Below are 24,358 nucleotides of genomic sequence, written 5' to 3' on the forward strand. Positions count from 1 at the left end.
TTCAAATAATCAAATATTTCTAATAAGCATATTCACAATAGAATCGAAAATGACTCGACAAGGATTAATCTAAACCCGAAATCAACATGAACGAATGGTACTTCGAAAACGACCCAATTCGAATGACCTAATTGACACCCTGAATTGGCAACTCAATCGTGTGCAACCACATGAAGACACAAAAATAATAACGATAAGAACTCACATGGTTTTCAATGAACTAGCTTTTAAAAACTCAATTGATAGAGATTATACAATTTTAGATCGGCAAAAGGAATAAATGTTAATAGCATAATCAAAATAAGAATTTGATCCAACTTTCAACTTAAATACCTGGAAAATTTAGATATCTAACTCGATATGATTGGATTAAATACACTAAACCGAATTTGGGCAATTCATATAACCAAATTTGGATCGGATTCGAATTACATATTTTCTAATTTTCATGTTTATGAGTCCAATCCAAATTTTGATTTTTTTTAACAACAATTATTATTATTGTATCATTTTCATTTAAAATCTAACAAAGGTAGGAAAAACGAAAGGTAGATCCCATTGTCTATTCAACCATTTTTTATTGGTTGGTCTTCATATGAAATCCAAGGAAATACGTAGAGTACTTGTCTAGTTGTGAATAGAAGTGTCAAAACCGAGCCCAAAAAAATTATCCGTTTTGAACTGTAATCGATCCGATTTGACATAAGAAATTCAGTATCCAAATCTAATTTGTAACCGACCTGAACTTAATCCGAATTCGAATTTAACCCAATCAGAATTTAACCCGATAACAATTTGACCCGACTTGAACTCAACCCGAACCCAATATGACCCGACTTGAACTCAAACCGAATCGATTTGACCCGACTTGGATTCAACTCGATCCAAAAATGACCTGACAAATAACCGCTTTAATCCGATCTGTTTTAATCCAAACTGATATTAACCCAACCCGATTTTAAACCGATCCAATTTTAACCCGGCCATAATTTTAAACCTAACCTATTATTGACCTTTTTGTTTCAATTCCTTATACTACTATATATTTACAAATTTACTAATTATTAATAAGTTAGAAAGTCTAAAACGCTAACAAATATCATATACAAATTGAATTAGTAATAAAGCAAACTAATAGTACTCGTAACCTCATGAGATTAAACAAGTGAAGAGTAGTACCTTAAAAAGAGGACATTTTTTTGTTTTTTTTTTATATATATATCACCATGTGTGACTATCATCTATCAGTTTATCACAGTAATTGAAGCAAATTTAGCTTTGAGACGAGCCCCTGTCCGGTCCGGGATAAGGGCTTGAAGGCGAAAAAAACATTAGCAGCTTCAACCGAAGAATGGGATGAATTGTAACTCATTACCTTCTGGGTGGAATTGCCACAACATGGGCGGAGTTCCAATTTGGAAAAAGAATTGATAGCTTGTACTTTTGTTGTTGTATCAATTATCATTCCAGAAATACCTTGTTTACGTATCATTAGAAAGTGCCTCTTTATAGGACGTACTTATATGGCGGTTGGACAAAAGACACATTTGAGTATGAATTTTAATGTGACAGAAACGAACTAGAATCCCTCTTTTTTCCGATCCAGTTCCTCCCTATGGTTTGATACAGAAGAAATTGCCCATCGCCGCATGAGCTGACGACAGCCATGCACCACCTGTGTCCGCGTTCCCGGCGATAGAAGGCGCAACGGCTTTCGCGCTAGCGCGCTCACCCGCTGCTTTTATGTTTCTACCAGTTCATTACTAATTGTCTCACTTATGTATGTAGGTATGATAAATTATCGATAATTATTCAATTTAAATTTGGCTCCAAGATAAATATTACATAAGAATTGATTGAATGAGAAAACTAATTCTTCGCATTTCGTAATAATTAACCACACAATATGAGAAATGACACATGAATGACTTGATATCGACCCAATAATAAGGTAAAAATTCAATAATTACTTTAGTTTAAAAATGACCTTATTTGGATATTGAATTTGGGGCGTCAACTTGACCAAAATCTAGACAAACACGGAAAGAATTTGAATCGAAATTGACCAAATATTGAAATCAACCTTATCTTTATCAAACCGAACTTGACCGAACCGAAATCAACCCGACCCAAATCCATCCGATCCAAAATTAACCTGGTCAAACCCGTTTGGAACTCGATTTAAATTTAGCCGAAATGAATATGAACTGATTTGGAGTTGATCTGACCTATATCCGACCAGGAATCGATAGACCATGACCCAGATTTGACTTGACCCGAACCGACCCGATTCGAGTTAAAAGAATAAGTTTGTCCCGAAATATCCGACCCAAATAGATCCGACTCAAATAGACCCGACCCAAACTCCACCCAATTGTCCGAATTGACACCTCTAGTTGTGAATTGTGTATCCTTGACATTGCTTTTGGCGTTATTATGCTCATATTTTTAGAAATTCATTTAATTTAAAGTTAATATATTCATAGCCGTCTCTGATAAAATTAAAACAATTTAGATTTATATGTTCGATTATCAATTTAAATTAGTTATCAAATAAAGCTTGGACTAGTAGGCAAGTTTATATCTGAAATCAAACCCCACTAAAGGCTATTTGTCGTTAGGGATTCCCTTACCCTTCCTCCCACTTCCAAAGAGCCCGGTTAGACATGTAAGACATTCCGACTCGGTAGGACATTTCTCTAAAAAAAAATAATAATATTATTAAAAAAATAAACCATTATTACATTGGATAACCAATTTGTTCACCCTAAATCCTAAAGCAGCTAATATCATTGTTTTGTTTTTTTTTCTCCTTTTTTATTTTTATTTTATTTTATTTTTTTATTTTTTTTTAATTTGATGCAAAGGAGGGTTAAAACCCGAAACTAAAGAACAATTACACCACCAAGTGTGGCAAAGCCATACATTTATTTGTTAATAATATTGAAAAAAAATTAAACTAGGACATGTTAAGATTAATCAAGATTGTGTCTTAAAATTAAGGAAAATGCTATATATAACACTTATGGCTACATATAAGCATTAAATACACATTAAAAAATCGTGCAAAGTTAGGAAATCATAAGAATATAAACACTAATGACACTGATTTAGTATTTAATGCTTATATATAACCCTTAGGGCTACATATAGCATTACCCTAAAATTAATTAGAAATAGATGGGAAAAAGCTACACATACATTCATTGTATGTGGGAGCCACATACATTGTGACATGGCAGCATGTCATAGGTTCTTTGTTTGGGGTCCATGATCCACTTATTTTCAAATTTCATTCAAATTTGAATGAAAATTCAAAGGTTTGAATTTCAAATTAATTGTCATTTCCAATGCAATTAATTTATTATTTTTTTTGCAAAAAAAAAAAAAAAAAAAAAAAAAAAACTGCAACATTGATGAACATCACAGAGAGAAAGGACGAAATGGGCGACGAAGGAAGATGAACAAAAAAACCTTGAAGCTGCTTCATTATATTTGCAGATGCTTAAATTTACATCAACCGTAAACATTATTCGGTTTAATTGAACAAAATAATTGTTGTTTACATGAGAATATTGAGAAATTTTGAGTTAATTAGGTTTCGGAATTTTCGATTTGGGGGTTTATGAACTGGATTTATTCTAGTTAATTATGTAAATGTATATATATTATTTGCAGAGTTATTGTGTAATTGACTTATTCTTCCTCCATTAATCATGTCCAATTCATAAATGGGTATGTTTGCATAATATACCCATTTTCAATTGATTAGTGAAATGAGTCTTCTCTTCCTATCGTATTCAAATGGATTTGGATTTTTTGTTGGAATATTATAATTGTTAAAGGCAAATAAGTAACCGAGTGCATATTGAATATTAGATAATTAAGAGATTTGAAGTCCGACAACAGCAATGGTTGAAAAAGGGCTTAGGTCGTCGACGACGATGGCGAAAAACCCCCCAAAATATTCAAACAATGTTATTAGATATTTTTTTAGTAACTCAGGTTACCATATTTGGTACGAAAAAAATATGAAAACGTTATAACAATTCATACTATGATTTTTAGTAACATAGGAAAGTATATTTGGTAAGAACATATTGATTCTGAGTTACGTGATTATTTGAAAGCTTTGTCTCTCCCTTTTATTTTATTTTTTTTGTTGTTACCTTTATATTGATCTTGTGTAATTATTGTTTTGGTAATTATAACTACCAAATTTTAAAGTATTAATAATTTTAAAGTGGCGTTGATCATGTATAATTGTATTTCTTTAATATAAATTCACATTGAGAGGAAAAAATTAAAGGCCACCCTATCAAGTAAAGAATATGGATAATTTAGCAATGATGATTTTTTAGCAATTCAAATAATCATCTATTGTGAAAAATGTCATACGCCAATTCAAAATAATGAATTGAAGTAAATACTATAAATTTGTTGACGGATCACTTTCAAACAATTAAAAAGTGTATACTTGTCAAAGGAACTTTCTATGTTACCGAGTATCAAATTGTAATAAATGTCTTTTTTCTTCTCAAATCCTTAATAGACTATCATCACGATTTGATAAGGTCCCCTGAAAAAAATAATCATTAGCTTGTATTTCATTGTACATATAAAATATTTGATTGAAATGCCTTCATTTGTATATAGTCCTTATTATTATTATTATTATTAGTATTATTATTTTTATTACTATTATTAATTATTATTATTATTATTATTATTATTATTATTATTATGATGATTATTATTAAGCCCCCCCCCCCCTCAACTCACCCCATTTTTGTTCAAAAGTTAGTATATTAATTAGTAACCGTATTTTTGTAACAGAAAAACTTTAATTTAATACTTTCTTAATTAGTAACAGGATATGCTGAATCATGAAATTAGTTATAAACAAAATGAAAAATCTTAGCATTAATAAGTTTTTAGCAATTGAAATAATAATTTAGTGTAAGATTTCATTGTGTCATACACGAGCAAAATAATAAAGAAAATAATAAATCTTCACCTTAAAACAATTAAAATGCGTTAGTTTACTTGCCAAAGGAACTTCTATGTTACGTAGTATATTATTATAATAAATGTATTATTTCTTCTCATATGCTTACTAGACTAGCATCAAGATATTAATATTTCGTTGAAAAACTAATCATTGGATTGTGTTTCATTCTTTATAATAAAATGTAACTGAAAAGTCTTCATTTGTATATGTATGCGACATATCTTATGTATAATAATGAAAGACGGTTGTCCTCTCCTTCTCTTGGAAATACTGTTTAACTTAGGCCCTATTGTTTTTGTTAGTAGTTTATGATACATATATTATATTCACGTTACTTATAAAATATCAAAGATAGTTACAATGAGTAGTAAGATCAACTAAAACTCAAAACATTTTTCACATTAGTATCTATTGATACTACAATTTTGTACCTCCTTACTAAAATTATATGTAACTTGATAAAATCAACTACAACTTCACACATGTTTTTAATGGGGTTCTCGAAACCTTTGTAATCAAATGTTATGTATTAGTAGTTTGTCAAAAACAAATTTATAAATCAAATCTATCTAAATCTATAAGTATTCAAAAACTCTAACCAGTAACGGCACATGTTCCCATCCCATTACATTTATGTAGCTTATTCTCTAACCCAAGTACCAAATGTTTTATTGCATTTATTAATCTTTTAAGTTTTTCTGTAAGTCTTTCATTAAACTTATACTTCATCTTCACCTCCCTTCTTCAATTCAACTCTTTCCTTTTCTCTTTTTAATTTTAGCCTTTCCTGGCCACCTCCTTTTTCCTCGATATAACCATCTAACTCTGGATCTGCTGGGGAAGTCGCATACAAAATACATATGCACTTATTGCATAGAGTTTTTGTAAGACTAAATTGAACTGAACTATTTTATGAGAGAATTAAATTAAAAACCGAATTGAAATGAACTGAATTTGAAATATGTTGTGGAGAACATCCCCTTAGTAGTTAGTACTGTAAATAAATGGGATTGTATAGTTTATTTTTTAAAAGATATATAATTAATTTTTATTTAATTTATAAAAAATCATTTATATAATTCAATTGACAATTTAAGTTAAAGTGGTATACTATCAATCAATAATATATACTAAAAGACACACCAGCAATGACACATGTCAGTTTCTGGTGTGTCCTTAGTATTTTTTAATTTTTTAAAAAAAATTAATAGAATATTTATTTAAGGAAAAGTTTGTAATTTAATTACTATATAAATAAAAAAAAAATGATATTCACCTTTTTTAAATATTCACATTCAATTAACTAATTAATATGGAAAATAGAATAGCAAAATATAATCTTTGTAAATATTTTTTAAAAAATACAATCTTCCACTATAAGTTTTTATGTGGCAAACACAATATCCGTTTAAAGGATACAATTGAGATAGACAAAAATTAATGACTAAAAATGAGATATTACAATATATGATCCGTGATAAGTATATACGTACATAATTTTTTTTTTGTCAATAACCGTGCATGGCACGGGACCTAACCTAGTAATATTATATTCTCTACCATAAATTATAAATACAAATTATGTAACCTTCTAATATTATTATTATTATTATTATTATTATTATTATTATTATTATTATTATTATTATTATTATTATTATTATTATTATTATTATTATTATATCTCAAAAACAAATAAAGTCATACAACCTATAAAAAGTTAGTGGGTAGCCGAGATACAATCTGGCCCCCCCCTCCTCTAGCTATAGCAAATCCAATCCTAGTAATTATTATTATTATTATTATTATTATTATTATTATTATTATTATTATTATTATTATTATTATTATTATTATTATTATTATTATTATTATTATTATACATTGAAGGATAGATTTTTTTTTTTTGAAGGAATACATTGAAGGATAGCTATGTCAATTATAGTTGTTGTTTAAGATTATTTTGTTTTTGACATAATTATTTAGTAACAACAACTGTTTGATTAGTTTTAATTTTTGTAATTATAACATAACCTAACAAGTCCATTTGTATTCGGGGTTTTAGGGTATAGTGTGCAAATTGCTAATATAAATAGATAATTATTCTACTTATACTTAGTATACGTTTATATAAATAGTTAATTTTTTTCTTAATAAAGGCCGGTATAGGATTCGTTACTGATTTAATTAGTAATTGATTAGTATCTAACACATTTGAATTTGTACATGATCAGTGGAAAAATATGATTTTACTTAAACAATTGTTCTTGTTACTAAATATATATGTATCTATGTATCAGCCAAGAAAGTCGCAAGGACTGAAAATTAATTACCCGTTCAAGTTCAAAATCCAGTTTGGAACTTCGTGGAAATCTTAATACGAGAAATGAATGACAGCATTTCAATGTAAAGTATATATTGTCTAAATTGATATCATTTACTGGAATTCAATTTGCCGTTCACCGTCAATTGTTTAATTGGAAAAGCGAGATAGATAAGTGTAGTGAAATTCATTTAATTAAAGTAAAGAAATGATAGAAATAAATCGATCATGGTGGATTGTTGATTGCCCAAAATCGAATTTGTTTGTCCAGTAAACATGCTCGCGAATAGAAAATTTGATAACTTCATCTGAGTAACCATTGTCGGCGCTGGTTTTCGTAATCTTCACCGGCGTCCTGTTCATCTTCTCCGACGTCCTGTTCATATTAACCTTGTATAATGGTTATGATACCATCAGTGATAAAGTAATAGAAAAAAAAAAGAAAGAAACAAAACAAAATCATTTGTGCATTAAATGTGGTTAGGTGCTAACTTTTTTTGCCAACCATTTTCCCGCTTTAGTAGCTTCTTAGCGCCATTGAGGGTGAAATTTTCCCCCCTAATATTCCCTCTTCTTTTTTTGGCTCTTGCTTATGTGGCAGCACCTTATTGGGAATGTATGTGGGTTCCACATACAGTGAATGTATGTGTATCACTCTCCAAATAGATGAAGTATTCATTTTTCATTAAATTCAGGGATAACATTCTCTTAAAGCACATTCATTAAATTTTTATTTTATTTTATTTTTTTATTTTTTAATTGCACTTAATGTAATTCTATTGTTTAGAATCTTGTGTGGTTGAATTTTTCTGAATTATAGGTTGTGTTTATACACAAGCATTTTAAAAAATCGGATGTACAATACGCTTTAAACTTATCTTAAATTTAAACCAACGTTACTCTATAATGAATGAAAGTTACCCACAATATATAAGTTATCGTAATGTAAATAAAAGTTATTTAAGCTTGGATTAAAGTTACCTTAAAAATTCAGCAAAATTTAACCTAAATTAAATAAAAATTACCATAAAATCAACCAACGTTACTCTAAATTCAACAAAAGTTACATCGATATACAATAATATATTATTGTACATCGGATGTATACAAAAGTATTTAATGTTTATACTATGTTAGTTAATTCTAACTAAATCTAGCAAATAACATGCAATCAGCTAAACGAGAAGGTTGTGACTTAAAACCAACGACTTAACTGTTCGAATTGATATAATGACTACAATCAACAATGCTAATACGGTAAATATTGCCTCATTGATAAGATCTTATTTCTGAAATGTAATTTACTCTATGCAATAAGCTAACTTTGTTCACATAGATGATGACCTGAATTATCTCATATTCTAACTAAAGTATAAAATTAGTTTCAGTACATGCCGCATTGGTGTTTTAGAGGACATCTAGTGTTTACACCAATCTATTGGGCAAAATGTATATACAGATAACATAGAAATGGCAAACGGTATCATATTGTATGCGCCCCAAAACTCAGGTAAGAAAGAAATTGGCAATGATCCAGTGTGACAACAGATGGAAATACAAAAATGAAACTCTTTCAAGCCTTAACAGTTGACTCCTGACTATTGGTTTTGTTCTTTCTCCCCCAAACTGGAGTACTTTCAATGAGCTTATGAGGGACCAGTCGATGTTCTCGTTTTGTAAGCTTCTTGAAATTGCTGACTCTGAGTTTTGCTATTTCAGCCTCTTCGTCTGGAGTCAATTCTCTTACCGCCACTGTCAGTCTACACTCTGGTTTCATTATTATCCCATGTCTCATTTTGGCATGATAGCTTAGTCTTTTTTTAAAAATTCCTTTACCAACAAAAGCTTCAGCTGCAAAAACCACAGAGAATAAAGATGTCACAAATTAAGCAGTCTTTTGAATGCATTATTCTGTAGCAGTACCTAAACTCATAAGATATGCTGTTGTAAAACATACCAACTAAAAGTCTGTCTGGATCTAATCCATGATTATGGACAGCATTTGCACGAGCCGAGTGAACCACCTGCATATCACATTAACACTATGTTCAAGTATAATAGAGATAGGACGGACATCAGGCCATTAAGTTCTTCACATCATGTAACATCATCAGTAAATGTCAAATCACAGGCATTAAGAGGAGGAATGCACCTAATAGTAGGAAATGGCAAGTTGATACTCTCATAGAAGAGAATAAATGGGAAGGAGACAAGGAGGTGAGAATGAAACAGGCCCCCCATGACACTGGCCTTAGAACTCAAGGGTCTCAGACCTTATAAAACAAGATAGAACCTGGAATGCAAACAACATTTAGAACTCCTTCAGCCAGGAAGTAGCAGAAGAAATCCTAGCAATGGCCATTTCTAAAGCTGATACACAGGATGAGTTTGAATGGATAGGTGCAAAAACAGTAAGCCCTCAGAGAAGTCTTTATACTGGCATCTCATTGGACCCCGCAAGATCGTCCTCAAGACATCAGCTGGAAAAGCCTATGGAAGGATGCTGATAAAAACCCTTACGTCTATTTAGAGAATTTTCAATCAGCTCGCCTCTGGGTAGCTTCAGCATTAGGCATAAATAACTCTCAAATTTCAGAAGATCCCTTCCCAAGGCTAGATTCAAAGCACCCTATGGGCAATATGGATACATAGAAATGAGATCCATTTTTAAAATGGTACTGTGCCTGCTGCGATCATGGAGCTCAGTCGAGCATCAAGGTGCAGAAGGGTAAGAGCAGCCAGAAACACCACTACTCGCTGCTAACTTAAGAGAACAAAGCAGAATGAATAAGAGTAATGGTAAGGCAAAGGGATCAAATACACCAACTGCAGATGATCTCCATCTTCGTTGATGCCTCATGGAAAAAGACGGTCAAAAGGACAGGAGAATAGAAGGCAGCAGTGTTATGGGTAGCAGAATCCCCTATGAAGACAAAGTCAATGGTTCAACAAGAGTATGTGCCATTTCTCCACTTCCGGCAGAATGCTATGCCATCCTACTCGCACTCAAGACAGTTCCCCAGAAATAAAACATGTTATTCTAAGAGTGATTGCCAGGTCGCAATTAAAGCCATCCACAACCCCAGAAGAGGACTCCGCTCAAATCAGGAATATTGCACATCAAATTCAACAGGAAGCTGATTGTTTTGACCACTGTACTTGCATAAAAATTACTAGGTAAAATTACCATATCAATCCTTCACGATGTCCTTACTATGAATTTAAAGAAAGACTTTAAGTTTTTTTCTTAGAGAAGAAAGACTACATGATATGGTGAAAAGGTAAAATTTTTAGATAGGAAAAGATATTTGTGGTTCACTCAATTCATACAAATGTGGTCTATTTATAAGGGGCAGAAGGAGTAAATAGAAACATCAATGTTGAGAAGAAAACTGATTACTAATGCCATCATGACTTCATGAGTACTCCAAAAGCTAAGTGAAGCCTCAACTCTCAAGCTCTTTCAAACACTGTTTGCAATTTTAAAATTCAGCTTCAGTTTGATTTCACAAAGTAATTTTTAATCTCTATTCTGAAATAAAGCTATTGCACATTAACTTTACCAAAACCAAATACTGATTTAAGTCCAGGAAAAGAACTCAAACCTGATAGACAGTTTTTGAAGCCCGCTTCACAGTCACTTGCAGCTGTAACAAAGCATCTTCAACGCGCATTCCACGGATCAACGCAGCAACCAAATTTACCTTTTTAGGACTCTAGAAGCGGCAATTGAACAAAGTCATTAGACAGGCTGGAATACTAGTCATAACACATAATGTCATCTTGTAATCAAAAAATGCAACCTCACTCAACCTAGCAACATGGACTAATATGGTAACAATTCACCAAAACAGCAAAACAACACACAGCAGGGAAGCACGGGATGTTACTACATCCAAAATTTGATTTCAACTAAGGCAGTTGCATAATGTATGAGCTGACACGTGAAGAAGATAGAGCATTAAGGGTTATAAATTTCCAGGGAAGAGAACTTTGAGTATAATAAAGGATCCACATTGAAACATTACCTGCTTTATTCCTTTCAAGATTGCCTGAACCTTTTCAGGCTTTGGTTTTATAGCCTGGTTTTCAGTTTGGTCATCAGTCTTCCCAGCTCCAGCCGCTGAAATTGGGATCAGAGGGGAAGAGATCGGTGTTGCATCAGAGGATGAATTTGCAAGCAACGTCCTTGAAGTAGAAATTCCCTGAAACTTTTAGAAACAAAAAAAACTAGAATGAATTATAAATTCTGTAAGAATCCCTTGACATCCAACAGAGCATCAATGATGTATATACGCCACCTTTGAAATTATTGAGTGCTACTCAAATGCAACTTGTCAAACCATTCATTAAGTATTGAATTTAAATTTAAATGCCTACAACATTGCTTTCATGGTTAGGCTGAAAATAAAAAACTATTAGATACAACTCCCTTCCCCATAAACCTACACAATCAATTCTTGTAAAAATCCATAACTCAACAAAAATTAGCAATTACAAGCATATTGAATCCATACATAGGAGGGTTCTGCTTCATTGCAATTTTAGACTAGAAGCAAACATAAACAAAAATGCTTTGCAAGTTGCAACTCGCATTCTTTGTCCATTCAACTACTCTTAAGGGTATGTTATGTTTACCTTATTTTCACTTATTTCAAGTCTAATAAGTTCAGTCAAGTTCAAATAAGATAAGATCAAGAAAAATAAATTCTGATACGGGTACTCAAGTTCAAATTTCAACTAAAATAAGTGTTTAATAAGGTCTATTAGTTCAGTTAATTTCATGTAGGTTCAGATTTGTACAAATTAGATAAATAGAACACACCTTTTTTTTTTTGTTACATGGCACTCATTCTACTAAAGCATTATAACACTCTAATTTAAGGTACCAAGACTACCAACATATTATTACTTGTTAGCTTTCTATACCAATGCAATAACTAATGCGGAGTGATCCCTTATTTTGTATGCATAAATACCATAACCTTCAAAGCACTCAATTTAGAATGGTATATAAATCAAAACCCACAAGCAACTCCAAAAAACCTCCACATTTCCAGATGAAATTAGAAAATCGACCTAATCAATTGATCAACTTTCAAACATCCAAGGAATCAAAATGTAGCAAATGCATAGGACCCTAAACCCTAAAATTAAGCTTAATCAAAGAATTAATCAAAATACCTGAAGATTGTGAAGCTTGATGTAATCCCAAACTTTCTTGACAGCTTCAGTACGATAAGCAATGGGAGCAGTAGGCCCATCTCTGAGCCAGGGCAAGAACACCCTTTTCATAGTTCCGTCCTAAAAATTAATTTGAGGGTTCTTCAACAAATTAGCAACCAAATTTGACCCATTTATCAAATTAAATTGTTCTCGATTAAAGTACGAACAGAAAATTCCAGCATTTCAGCAATTATTAGATTATAAGTAATATATAATTCAATAATCAATCCACCTTAGAAAAACCCTAAATCAAATTAAAATGGCGATTAACACTAGATTGTGAAATTGATATTTGGTGATTAAAATGAAAAAATGAAAAGAAAAATGTTACCTCAGAAAGCTGCTTCAATGGAGGAGAGAAAGGTAGATTCAAGCTGTATTACAAGCGGCTGTTTCAACGGAGAAGAGAAAACTTGCACTCAAACTTCGATATTTCTGTGATTGATCAGTTCAGCCCAATCCTTTTGGATTCAGCCCATCATTTAAAAAACAAGCCCAATTCTGTAGTCCTGCCTATTCATCTAGCGCCTTTGCGCACCTTGATTAGACCCTACTTACAAGATAGACACTTAAGAGTAGAGGGGACCTCCGAGCACCATTACTTAGTAAAGTCCGAACCTCAAACCTGTAGGATCTAAGATAAACTCCTTATCAATTGAGCTAACTCATAGTTAGTTTATTTTTATTAATATAAGGATGGATCGATGTATATGTCATTTGTCAATTCCCTTGGTTTCATACTCTCATCATCTATATACAACTAAATGGTTAGTTAACTTAGTAAAAGAAATGCACTCGTAACCTCGATTTTGAACGTAAAGTTAGGCAATAATAACCATACGGTGTACCTATTATCTAGAGGTGATTATTGGGCGGGATGGGCCAGGCCGAAGCTAAAAAAATAAGCCCAATTCTCAGGTCGGGCCAAGCTTCAGGTTGGATTTTTTGTGCCCAAGCCTGCCCAAAATGGTCAGGCTATTCGGGCCATTTTTGGACCGGGCCTAAAAAAATAGCATAAAAACATAACTAGTTTTCGGCTTGTGTAGCAAATGAGTTGATTATTTTCATTAATTTAATTTATGTTGGTGCATAACCTTCGTGTGATGACTAAATTGTGATGGAGGGATTGATAACAAATATCGATGTTTAAAGTTGTGCATTACCAAATTAAACATTAAGCATGATAATATGGGATAGAGGGAGATCAAGTATTAGATAGGTTTTTACTTATTATTCCTATTACTCAAACCATATCAAACTAGACAAAATCATACGGACAATATGAAAAATAATAGTATGGTTTTTATTGGTCATGACCATTAAATATGATTCATTAATCTATATCGTGTGTGCCAGTGAACATGGCTGGCTAAAACAGGCCCTTAGCACAAGGCCCCGTAATATTGAGGGCCCAACATTTTTAGAGTCCAATGTTTAAAAAAAAAATAATAATAATTTCCTCTGACTTCTTTTATTCACACGCATCAGCGCTAATAAACACAATTATACATTTATACCAGATTTCTAGAACTTAATTACTCCCATCAATGCATTGCAATTCCCATAAAGTTGTCAAAACTTCAAAATTTCATTTATTGCTAATTTTCCGTTGATTATCATCTTATACCCAAAAACTCCATAAAACCTTTTAAGACTCTTACCCTTCTCTGCCATTTAATTAGTCTATCAAACGATTTGAGAAATGTTTAATAATTAATTTTCTCCCCAAATTAATCACTGATAAAATTATTGGTACCTAACATTTTTCCATCAAATCACTATATTTCTGCAAAACCAATAATATCAGTCAACAATTTGATCTAGAAAGATAAAAGATTAAGGGTTTGTTCTGATTGACTGAACTGAGCTGAATTGAACTAAATTGAATTTATTGGAGCTGAACTGAACTGAATATTTTATGAGAGAAGGAAATTGAGAATTAAACTGAACTGAAAGAATAATCTGAAGAGAACAGGTCTTAAGATTAATTAACCTCTTGCATTGCTTGTGGATTTCTCATGAGGTATGCTAATCCAGTAATTCTATGTGTAATTATATTTTTTTGTTTTGATTTTTTTATTTTTATAGAATTTTAGACTTTTAGTAGTTGATTTTAGATTTTTTAAAATTGCAGTTAAATGTTTAATTGTTATGAAGATTTGTGTGTTTTTTTTTTAATTTTTTTATCTTAATTCTCAAGCACAAATGTAAAATATTTTCATTTCAACAATTTGTAATTGAATGATTGGATTGCCAGATTAATATGTTCCTTGACAGAGTAATTAAAAAATAAAAAGCTAAAAAAAAAATTTGAGTTTATTTTTTCATTATTATAATTGTATTTTTTTTATAAGGGCCTTATTTTTAAGATTAGAACATGGTCCCGAAAATGTTTAAGACGGACCTGTCAGTGAATAATAACACTCGTTTGGATCATATATTAACCTTGTGACGGTACAACAAAATTATTTTCTCACTAGTAGAATTCCCACAATCCAAGCAAACTAAATTTCCATCTTAAATCACTGCTAAAAAAAAAAGATGATCTTTAAAATCAATTAATGATGAAAAGAATTATTCACTATAACAAACATATAAACCGTACACCCAACCCTATTATGCCATTAATGAATCAATGAAGAAATCATGCAATTTAGTAAGGATAGTAGACTAGTAGCGGATTTGACAAGGAAACACGTAGGATGATTAATACTTTTTGACAGGTGGCAAAATGTGATTGGCCATGAAGCTGTAAAGATGTGATTAGTGGGGCCTAATCACCGTCCAAATTTTTTTAATCGGTCATAGTACATGAAATCATAAAGCTAAGCAACTTTTGGAATGGGGGCGTTAGCCGTTTGCCCAAACAAGGAATTGGAGGTCTAATATGGGATGTGTAGTGACAATAAAACATGGCTCTTAACACATTAATCAAGTCACTTTTAATAACATAAACGTACGAAGTCTTCAGTTTGGGTTTGCTATAATTGGGATCTACAATATTCTTTTACCATGCATACATTCCTCTTTATAAGATATTCGATAAAAGGATAATTAGTCGAGTAGATGTGATTATTTGACAACCGAATAACAATGAAGACATACTTAGAAAGAAACAAGTTACAAGTTCATAGAGTTTTTGTTGGTCATTACCTTTAACAGACAAGGCCAATTGAGGGTTAAAAAGTGAATTGAATAATGAACATCATTTAGCTTATTGGAGTGATATTGGAAATTTTAAGGGTTAATTAGTCGTTTGATTTAAATTAGGAATTGAAGTATAATTACGTACTTCTATTTCATAGGAAGTGCGTGTAAAGTGTAAATAGTTGTTTCGTTGAGTATAGAAGTTAAGAGCTTTCAGCATACATTTATATAAGAATATTTTTTTTTTTAAAAAACCTACTACTTGATGTAAGAATTAGAACTTCCTAGCCATGATTGTATATGTTCCGTGCTCTCATTCATTTACCAACTTTACTAATTACTGCCATTACCTTTCTAAAATATACTACTTATATTAATTTATATGTCAACAAAACAACCACTAGTTATTTTCACTTTTAACAGTTATTTTAATTGAACTTACAGTAACCCGCTATCGTAAAGGGTATATCTAGCTAGTAGCTAGCCTAGTACGATTTCTATTGAAATGTAACTAGACATGACCACCAAATATGAGTCCCATCCAACAAAAGCCAGTGAAAATATGGGGGAAAAGTGGTTTAGAGAAGGACTTTCGGTGGTTGATAAGTGATAAGTTAGGTTCCAATGGCTAGATCTAACCATCTTAAAAATTAGAACCAATAGATATATATGATTTTTCCATTTGCTCACGCAAGGTTTTTGAAAATAAGGCTTTTTTGCTACCTTATATAGTGTCGTTTTATGTTTCTATAATGAAATTCAGCAACCATTTTCAATTCACCATGATTCTAGGACTTAAACCTAACATGTTGGATCTTTTCTTTTATTATTTCTCTTTTACTGTTTTAAAATCAAAGGCATGCATTTTCATTCTTCCATGCATGTAATAGTTTTTCTTATGATTGTCCTTATTGTAAGTCATCACTTTGAAAATCCTTTTCTTTATTTTTTTTTATTTTTTTTTTATTTTTTGGTGTTTAGAGAGCCACAAAGGTGACTGATGAATTTCGATCCCAGGATCACCTGAAACCGGAAGGAGAGCTCTAACCACTTGAGTTATCCCTATCTCTCAATTAGGAAAATACATTAAGTAATGGCTTAACATTATATATTCATTTTATTACTCCAAACCAAATTATTCCTCTTTCAAATAATGCTAAACATTTAAACTGGATAGTTGCACAATTTCTTCTCTAAACATTTATTTTCTGATTCGATCAATTAAAGTACAATTTACTTCGATCCAACAAATTATAGAAATTCTATATTGTTTTTTAAGCTGTAAAATTTGTAAAATTCAATACATATGTTTTGCTATATCATCAAAAAATTGTGAGAATATATAAATCCATCCAATTTGAAAATAAACGATAATTAAATATTCACAAGGATTGGACTAAGATCAATAACAACAATCTTGAAAAGGATCCAAACGAAAATGGAGCATTAATCACATAAAGTCTAGAGGTATATTTGTACACTTTTATTTTGTTTCAATTAATTTTACACTAGGGAGATGGTCTACGATTTTGAGTTATTGTATATATTTCACAAAGATTTGTACAAAAAAGGTTGATATTGTTCCGGATGAGTTCCGATATCGAGATGTCTTGGGGTTGGTAAAGGTTTACCGTCCAATTTGATGCCTGCACAGTCAGCACAGATAATTTAGCCCGGGGGTTATCCAGGAATAACCGCTCCGATGCCAAAGTTAGTAATCTGAGGAGGAAGGTTTGAAGAGAGAGAAAGAGTGTAGAGAGAGAGAGAGAGAGATTGTACCTTATTGTGAAAATGTGGCTGGGTATATATAGGGGAGTAACCAAGCAGGTGCCACCAGCCCTTATAGGTGGCGCACCGACTTTACAGGTGGCGCACCGACCTTATAGGTGGCAGGTGCCTGCGTGGTTTCAAGCTGCTCTCCACGTGGCCGAGAAACCGGCCATTATGGATGCTAAGTTGGTTCGCTTAATTGCTGGCTAATTAATAACATTGTCAATTATCGGCCAAATAGGTGAGTTGTCGGTATTATCCCGTACAACTAGCCCCCCAAGTGGGGACGTTGACAAAAAGTCATCGTTCGCACTTTATGACATCGAATGAGTTATGTGGCCCAGCAAAAATTCCAATATAAAATAGATGTAGGAGATTTAAAAATCTCCGATTTGTCCCCAAAGTGAGCAAAGTACTGACAGTGCTTTGCTCAATATAAAATAACTGTAGGAAATTTAAAAATCTCCGATTTGTCCCCAAAATGAGCAAAGTACCGATAGTTATTTAACCTTAGTCATGCTCTTGTTTGGACATTGTTATGGGCGGGAAAAATTGAAAATAAGTAAAAAGTAGTGGGGCACGTGTCAAATGTCGAACGGTTCTTGACGAAGAGGTGCGCTTATCTCCACCGTTGGATGTCATGCACCAAATGTCAAATCAAAGTACTGTTCACTGGGGGTATAAATAAGGAATACGAACAGTTCCTTTATTTCATCTCAAGTTTGGCGAAAGATTTCTCAAAAAATTCCCAAAAAATTCCTCAAGAAATTCCCAAACATAGATCTTGTTTGCTTCCGCTTGATTTCTAATGCGAAGATACTTCTGGGTTTATACTCTGGTGGACGGATTTCAGTCGCTTCAAGACTTGGTTGCTCCCTCCTGTTTTTGCGATTCGTCGAAGTTCTTCGCTTCGTGTAGAGGTAAAAAATACTCTGAATTTCTCTTTTTAATTTATTTGTTCGATGTTTGTGACTTGTATGTAGTGGGTTTTGATGTTTCTACATTTGTTGAGTTGGTTATGCGTAAGTCTATAAAAAATTCTATTACGGGTGAGGCCTGTGAAGCTGACCCGTTTGTACCCTTATCCTTAGCATCAGAAAAGGAAGCTAAAAAATCTTCTCGGTCTGTTAATCCTGGTATATTAGAAGATATTGATCTTCTTGAACTTGAGTCTGTCAGTGTAATTGAGGACGTTGACTCATACATCTTCCTCGACGAATACGGTTCTAATCTTGGTAAAATTGGTGTTGAAAGAGTCAAAATGCCGAGAACTAAACGTCCCAGCCATGATCCTAGCCAAGGTGAGAGTTCAGTCAGGCGTCCAGGCAAGGAGCCTTTGGTAGAACACGAAGATGAAATAGCCGACATCCCTGATGAGGATGTGGAGTCTACTGAGCGTAGCACAGCTTCCGAGAAGAGTGAAAACTCAGGTGATGATATTGATGGTAGCGGAGAACAGGTTGAAGGTAATGGCTCTGATGACGAGAAGACAGATTCTGAAATAAACGAAGACATCAATGTCGGCGAACAAATTATTGCCGAGGAGCGATTGGATGAAGCGTATAATTCAGAAGATGATGATGACGCGCATCGGCGTCCTTTAGAACTAGCCGAGGACATAAAGGTGAAGACTACCAAAGTTGATGATAAGTGGTTGGAGACTGCTATTGAGAAGAATTACTGCGGTGTCGGTAGGAGATTCTTCAGGTTACCCGATGACTATGTGCTTACTCTGCCTTCTTCCGGCAACAACGTTTTTGATTGTCCGGCGGGACATATTGCGGTATATGCTAAGCATTTCGAGTTTGGTCTTCGTTTTCCGCTTCATCCCTTCATAGAAAAGATCTTTAAAGCTTGGAACGTCTGTATTGCGCAGCTAACTCCGACAGCGGTTCGCAATGTTGTAGCCTTGGTCTGGACTATGATTTATATGGACTTTCCGCTAACTTTGAATTTGTTTCGCAAAATTCATCGATTGAAAAAAGACAGTCAGTCTCCAGGCTGGTGGTCTCTTCTTACTACTACCGGTAAGATTACAGTATGGCCGAAAATGACCAGCTGTAAAAAATGGCAAAATCAATTCTATTTCGTGAAGGTTCCTGATAACTTTGGGTTACGGAAGACCTTCCACCTTCCTCACACTTGGTTTGACACCCTTAGAGATAGAAAGTTAGGCGTTCTTGAACGAAAAGCCTTTCGATTTTTCGATTGTCTTTATGTAAATGAGGGTAGGAAAGTAAAGGCCGTTCCAAGGGAGTGGCTGCCCAATTGTAACTATATTCTGGGCAACGCTCCCCTGTCTCATGTCGGTCTCTGCCATACTGATGAATATGGTATGAATTTAGCCATCGTTTTTAAGTTTATGTTAATTATCCTTTATACTAATTCGTTCTCGTGCATTATTTGGCCTCTTGTAATATTTAATTTATCATTGAGTATCTGCGACCGTTAGTATACTTGCTCATTATACATTGTTTCGATTTTGACTAGTGTTTATTATGTTGGAACTTTTCGCCGTTGTAGCTTTTCGCTAACTGTATTCATACATTTTTTATTGAAAAACAGGTCCTGATAAGTTAGATAACGCTAAATTAGGGCTTAATCCTGACGGCCGTGTTAAGCAGCAGTGTCCACCTAACCCTAAGGGCAAACTTGACACTCTTCCTAAATTTGCTACCAGAGCCCAGAAAGGCCGTCAAAGAAGTAAGCGAGATATGACAGCCCATTCTCAATCAAGACCTACTGGGGCTACCAGTCTCCCACTTAGACGAGGTGGAGGTACCGTAAGGTCGAAGAGAGCTAACTCGGCTTCTGATCGTGATCAGTCGAAAAAGCATAGAACAACCTCAGCTACTGGCCGAAAGGAGTCTTCTGCTGCCCCGGACGTCGTAAACTTAGAGGATATTGAAATTGACGACTCTGGGAAAGAAATTCAAGGGGCTGATACCCAAGTTCAAGCTGAAAGGATCATTCCTGTTTCTAAGGGGGCTCCTCACGTCCTAATCGGCCTCTCAACAGCTGGTATTCATAACGCTTTTGTGCCCGCGCCGGTTCCAGACTTCATTGAGGTTCCACATGTGAAGGTTCCTCAAGAAATTGCTGACGAACTTCTGGACTTCCCTGTCGGCAATGCCAGTGAGGCTTGGCGGCCTCAGCTGAATGTTAATAGGGGTGAATCTATTTACGCTGATGATCCATTATCCGGGGGTAGTCTTGGCTGGAGAATGTTGAAGGACTTACCTACCCCCGCAGATAGGACTGGTAGTAGGTTCACGGCCCCTTGTGGTCTGCTGATGAACAACCTTATGAGGGTATATATACATATATATATATATATATATATATATATATATATATATATATATATATATATATATATATATATATATATATATATATATATATATATATACACACATTTTTTTATTTTTTTTTTATTTTTTTTTTTATTTTTTTTTACTCTTGTGTATATATATCATATATATTTTTTGTTAAGGGTGGAAACTGTCTTATCTTTGCAGACTGTTACCTCGGCTGTTGAGGTTGTTCATATGTACAAGCATTATCAGAGGCAGGCCGATAAAGCTGAGGCGGTTTTGAAGAAGGCTGATGAAGAGCACAAAGCTCATCGGATTGAGGTTGAAGGCTTGCAGTCTCGGATCAATCAGCTAGAGCTCAAAGTGGTCGACCAGGAGTCTCTGTCCAAGAAAATTGCTGATTTGGAACACAAGCTGAAGGCCGAGGAGACTCGGAGGGAAACGGCAGAGAGGGACCTTGAGCTGGCACGATCAGAGAGGCTTGCGCTGAAACGTCGGGCCGTGAACCAATTTCTGAAATCTGATATCTACTGTCAGAAGCTGATTGACCGTTACACTGGTGGCCTGGGTGGGTTGCTGCACATCGGTGCGTATGTAAAGCCGAGGACTGGGGCGAGGACAAATGGAAGGCAGTGGAGGACGCTTATGGGTCTGACCGACATCTTTCTCCTACTAGCTACGAGAAGGATTATTTCGATGATCCTCCCAGCCTTGCAACTATGAAGAACCTTGATCCTCGCGGCCTTCCTGATGAAGAATTTGATGACGCCCTTCTTGCTACTCCTTCTCATGATGACGGTTTAGGGAAGGAGTCTGAGCCCAAAAAGAACTGAAGTGTTTTGGGCAGTCATCATCCAGCTGTTTAATTACTTGTCTTTTGAAAAAACTCATATCTGTATGCTGTTTAATTCCTCTTTCTGACTATGTTTTAATCAGCAAACTTTTCATTTTACTATCGGCTGTAAACGATAATTTGTTCTTTTTTGGTGGCTATGTTTAATTTATGTTTATTGTCTGTGATATTGGGCTTGTGCTTGTGTTAGTTGCTAATTTTGTTTATTCATATCATGCTAGCCCCGCAGTTTTGACAAGTAAATGTCTTAACATTTATTCGTGAAACTTAATGTTGTCCTTGAAAAATTACAGCCGTGATGGGCCTGGAAAAAATCCGTTACTTCCCTTAACAAATCTGTGCTCTTTCGTTGCGACCTTTAGCAGGCTGAGCAACGACAGTGGATCAGACCGTCTATTCAACTCACCTTTAGGTGCATAGTTATCCAACCATCTCGGCACTTGAATGGCTGTTACGGCTAGCTAGGCCGTTTACATGTCCATATCGAAAGTGGGCAGATGGTTCTCGTTTTCATTGCTGATTGTTTCGCATTTCTTATTAACGGCTTTCCGCCAAAATAAAACTTGCGTACAAAGTTGTCCTTTTAAAGGATAAGTACAAAATACATATTGAATAGTTACGCCGACATCTAAGAACTTCAAATTTAGTTACTACTAGTACTAAATACATAGGACTAAGCATAATACTTTTTCAGGACAGCTGCGTTCCAAACATTTTTCAACTGGGCGCCCTCTAGTGTCATAAGACGATAGGAGCCTTGGCGTATTGTTTCGTATATTTGATACGGACCTTCCCAGTTTGCCGTGAATTTACCATCGGCATTTCCTTTTCCCGTTGCAGCTGTTCTACGCAATACTAGGTCTCCATCTTCTAACGGCCTATGGCTGACGCGCTTGTTGTAGGCTTGGCTTATTCTGTTCTTATAGGCTGCAGACTTAATGGAAGCCGTTAGCCTTACTTCCGGTAAGAAATCTAACTGCTGTCGTAATAGCAAGTCATTTTGATCCTCGCAGAAGTGTTGAATTCGAAATGTCGGTAACCCTACTTCTGCAGGGATGACGGCCTCCGAGCCGAACGCCAGATTGAAAGGTGACTCTCCTGTCGTCTCTTTAGTTGTCGTCCTGTTAGCCCATAATTCCGGCACCAAGTCTGCCCAAAGTCCTTTGGCGTCGTCAATCTTCTTTTTTAATGCAGTTAGTATCTGTTTGTTAGCGGCTTCAGCTTGGCCATTGGATTGAGGGTGGCAAACCGCGGCATATGCGAACTTCACCTTATATATGCTGAGGAAATCTTTGACCGGAGTACAGTCAAATTGCGAACCGTGATCAAATACCATTGCTATCGGCAACCCAAATCTGGTGAAAATGCTTTTCCAAATAAACTTCTTTACCTCATTGGCAGTTATCTTCGCAACCGGCTCCGCCTCTATCCATTTCGTGAAGTAGTCTATTCCTACTATCAGAAATTTACGGCCTCCCGTTGCCGAAGTAAAAGGTCCGACAATATCCATTCCCCATTGGGCGAATGGGATAGGGTTGAGGATAGGTGTTAGGTTGTTAGGTGGTTGATTAATTGCTGGGCCAAATTTCTGACACCTATCACACTTCTTGGCGTAGGATAGAGTATCTGAGCTCATTGTCGGCCAATAATACCCTCTTTTCATTGCTTCTAAGGACATTGACCTGCCGCCTGAGTGATTACCGCAATCGCCCTCGTGTATTTCTTCTATTAATCTCACTGACTCATATGCCGTTAAACATCTACGCAATGGCAGCGAGAAGCCTCTCTTGTATAGCATGCCCCGAAACATAATGAACCAGACGCTATCCTTGTTGATCTTTTGTGCTTCGCTTTTATTTGTCGGAAGCACACCCTGCAATTTATATGCCAGAATATCGTCATACCATTCTCGGCTTTGAGTTACGCAATTTACCTCTTTCTGTACTTTTTCATCTATACTTTTTTGTTCCAGAACCTCAACCATCACTGTACGTTCTAAGTTATCAAAACTAGAACTTGCCAACTTTGCCAACGCATCTGCCTGAGTGTTTTGTCCACGGGGTATTAAATTGATCACAAATTGATCAAGTGTTGTTGTTGCGTTTCGGAGTTTTTCTAGATAGGCCATCATTGTCGGCTCACGTGCTTCGTACGTTCCATCAAAGTGGCTTGCTACTAACTGCGAATCTGTGGAAAGCTCTACTTTCTTTACCTCTGCCGCTATGCATAATTGGACCCCGGCCAGTGCCGCTTCGTACTTGGCCTCATTATTGGATGCCTTAAACTTGAATCTTATTGCATATTCGAATATATCTCCCTGTGGGGAAGTCAGGATTATACCGGCCTCGGATCCTGTTGCGGCAGAAGAGCCGTCAACGGACACTTTCCAGATGCCGATTTCGTCCTCCTCTTCGTTGTAAGAGGTCTCGACTATGAAATCTGACAAGGCCTGCGCCTTAATCGACACCCTTGGCTTATAGATCAACGCATATTCCGACAATTCAATCGCCCATTTCAGCAGACGCCCAGAGGTTTCCATCTTTTCCAGAGATTTTTCTAACGGTTGATTTGTTAAGATCTCAATGGTATGTGCGTCAAAGTACGGTCTTAGTTTTCTTGCCGCTATTACGACTGCGTATGCGGTTTTCTCTACCAGGGGGTATCGTCGTTCTGCGGCATTTAACACATGGCTTACAAAATATATTGGCATC

The 24,358-nt window shown here is 34.7% G+C and overlaps 1 protein-coding gene across 2 annotated transcripts; it reads right to left on the bottom strand.

The window, feature by feature from the left end:
• Window positions 1–8,674: 8,674 nt before the first annotated feature.
• On the bottom strand, window positions 8,675–13,031 carry LOC145587413 (uncharacterized). 2 transcript variants are annotated; one of them, XM_081644151.1, is made up of 6 exons: window positions 12,892–13,031; window positions 12,519–12,638; window positions 11,363–11,545; window positions 10,940–11,050; window positions 9,292–9,358; window positions 8,675–9,185 (listed from the first exon to the last, which is right to left on the bottom strand). In XM_081644151.1, the coding sequence occupies exons 2-6, from the start codon at window positions 12,627–12,629 to the stop codon at window positions 8,908–8,910; spliced, it is 750 nt and encodes a 249-aa protein (XP_081500277.1). In that variant the 5' UTR covers window positions 12,630–12,638; window positions 12,892–13,031; the 3' UTR covers window positions 8,675–8,907. The 2 variants fall into 2 exon arrangements, with proteins under 2 accessions (XP_081500277.1, XP_081500278.1); XM_081644152.1 differs by lacking the exon at window positions 12,892–13,031 and having other exon boundaries at window positions 12,519–12,686.
• Window positions 13,032–24,358: the final 11,327 nt, after the last annotated feature.

This window comes from Chenopodium album, chromosome 17 (genome assembly GCF_948465745.1).
Source record: "Chenopodium album chromosome 17, dcCheAlbu1.1, whole genome shotgun sequence".
Classification (NCBI taxonomy): Eukaryota; Viridiplantae; Streptophyta; class Magnoliopsida; order Caryophyllales; family Amaranthaceae; genus Chenopodium; species Chenopodium album.

Excerpts from the sequence above, each read along its gene's own strand:
- LOC145587413 (XM_081644151.1), bottom strand. The coding sequence starts at position 12,629 with ATGAAAAGGGTGTTCTTGCCCTGGCTCAGAGATGGGCCTACTGCTCCC. Across the intron at positions 11,546-12,518 it reads TCAAGCTTCACAATCTTCAG|TTTCAGGGAATTTCTACTTC; the intron begins GTATTTTGATTA and ends TGTTTCTAAAAG. Across the intron at positions 9,359-10,939 it reads CTTCAAAAACTGTCTATCAG|GTGGTTCACTCGGCTCGTGC; the intron begins GTTTGAGTTCTT and ends TGTGATATGCAG.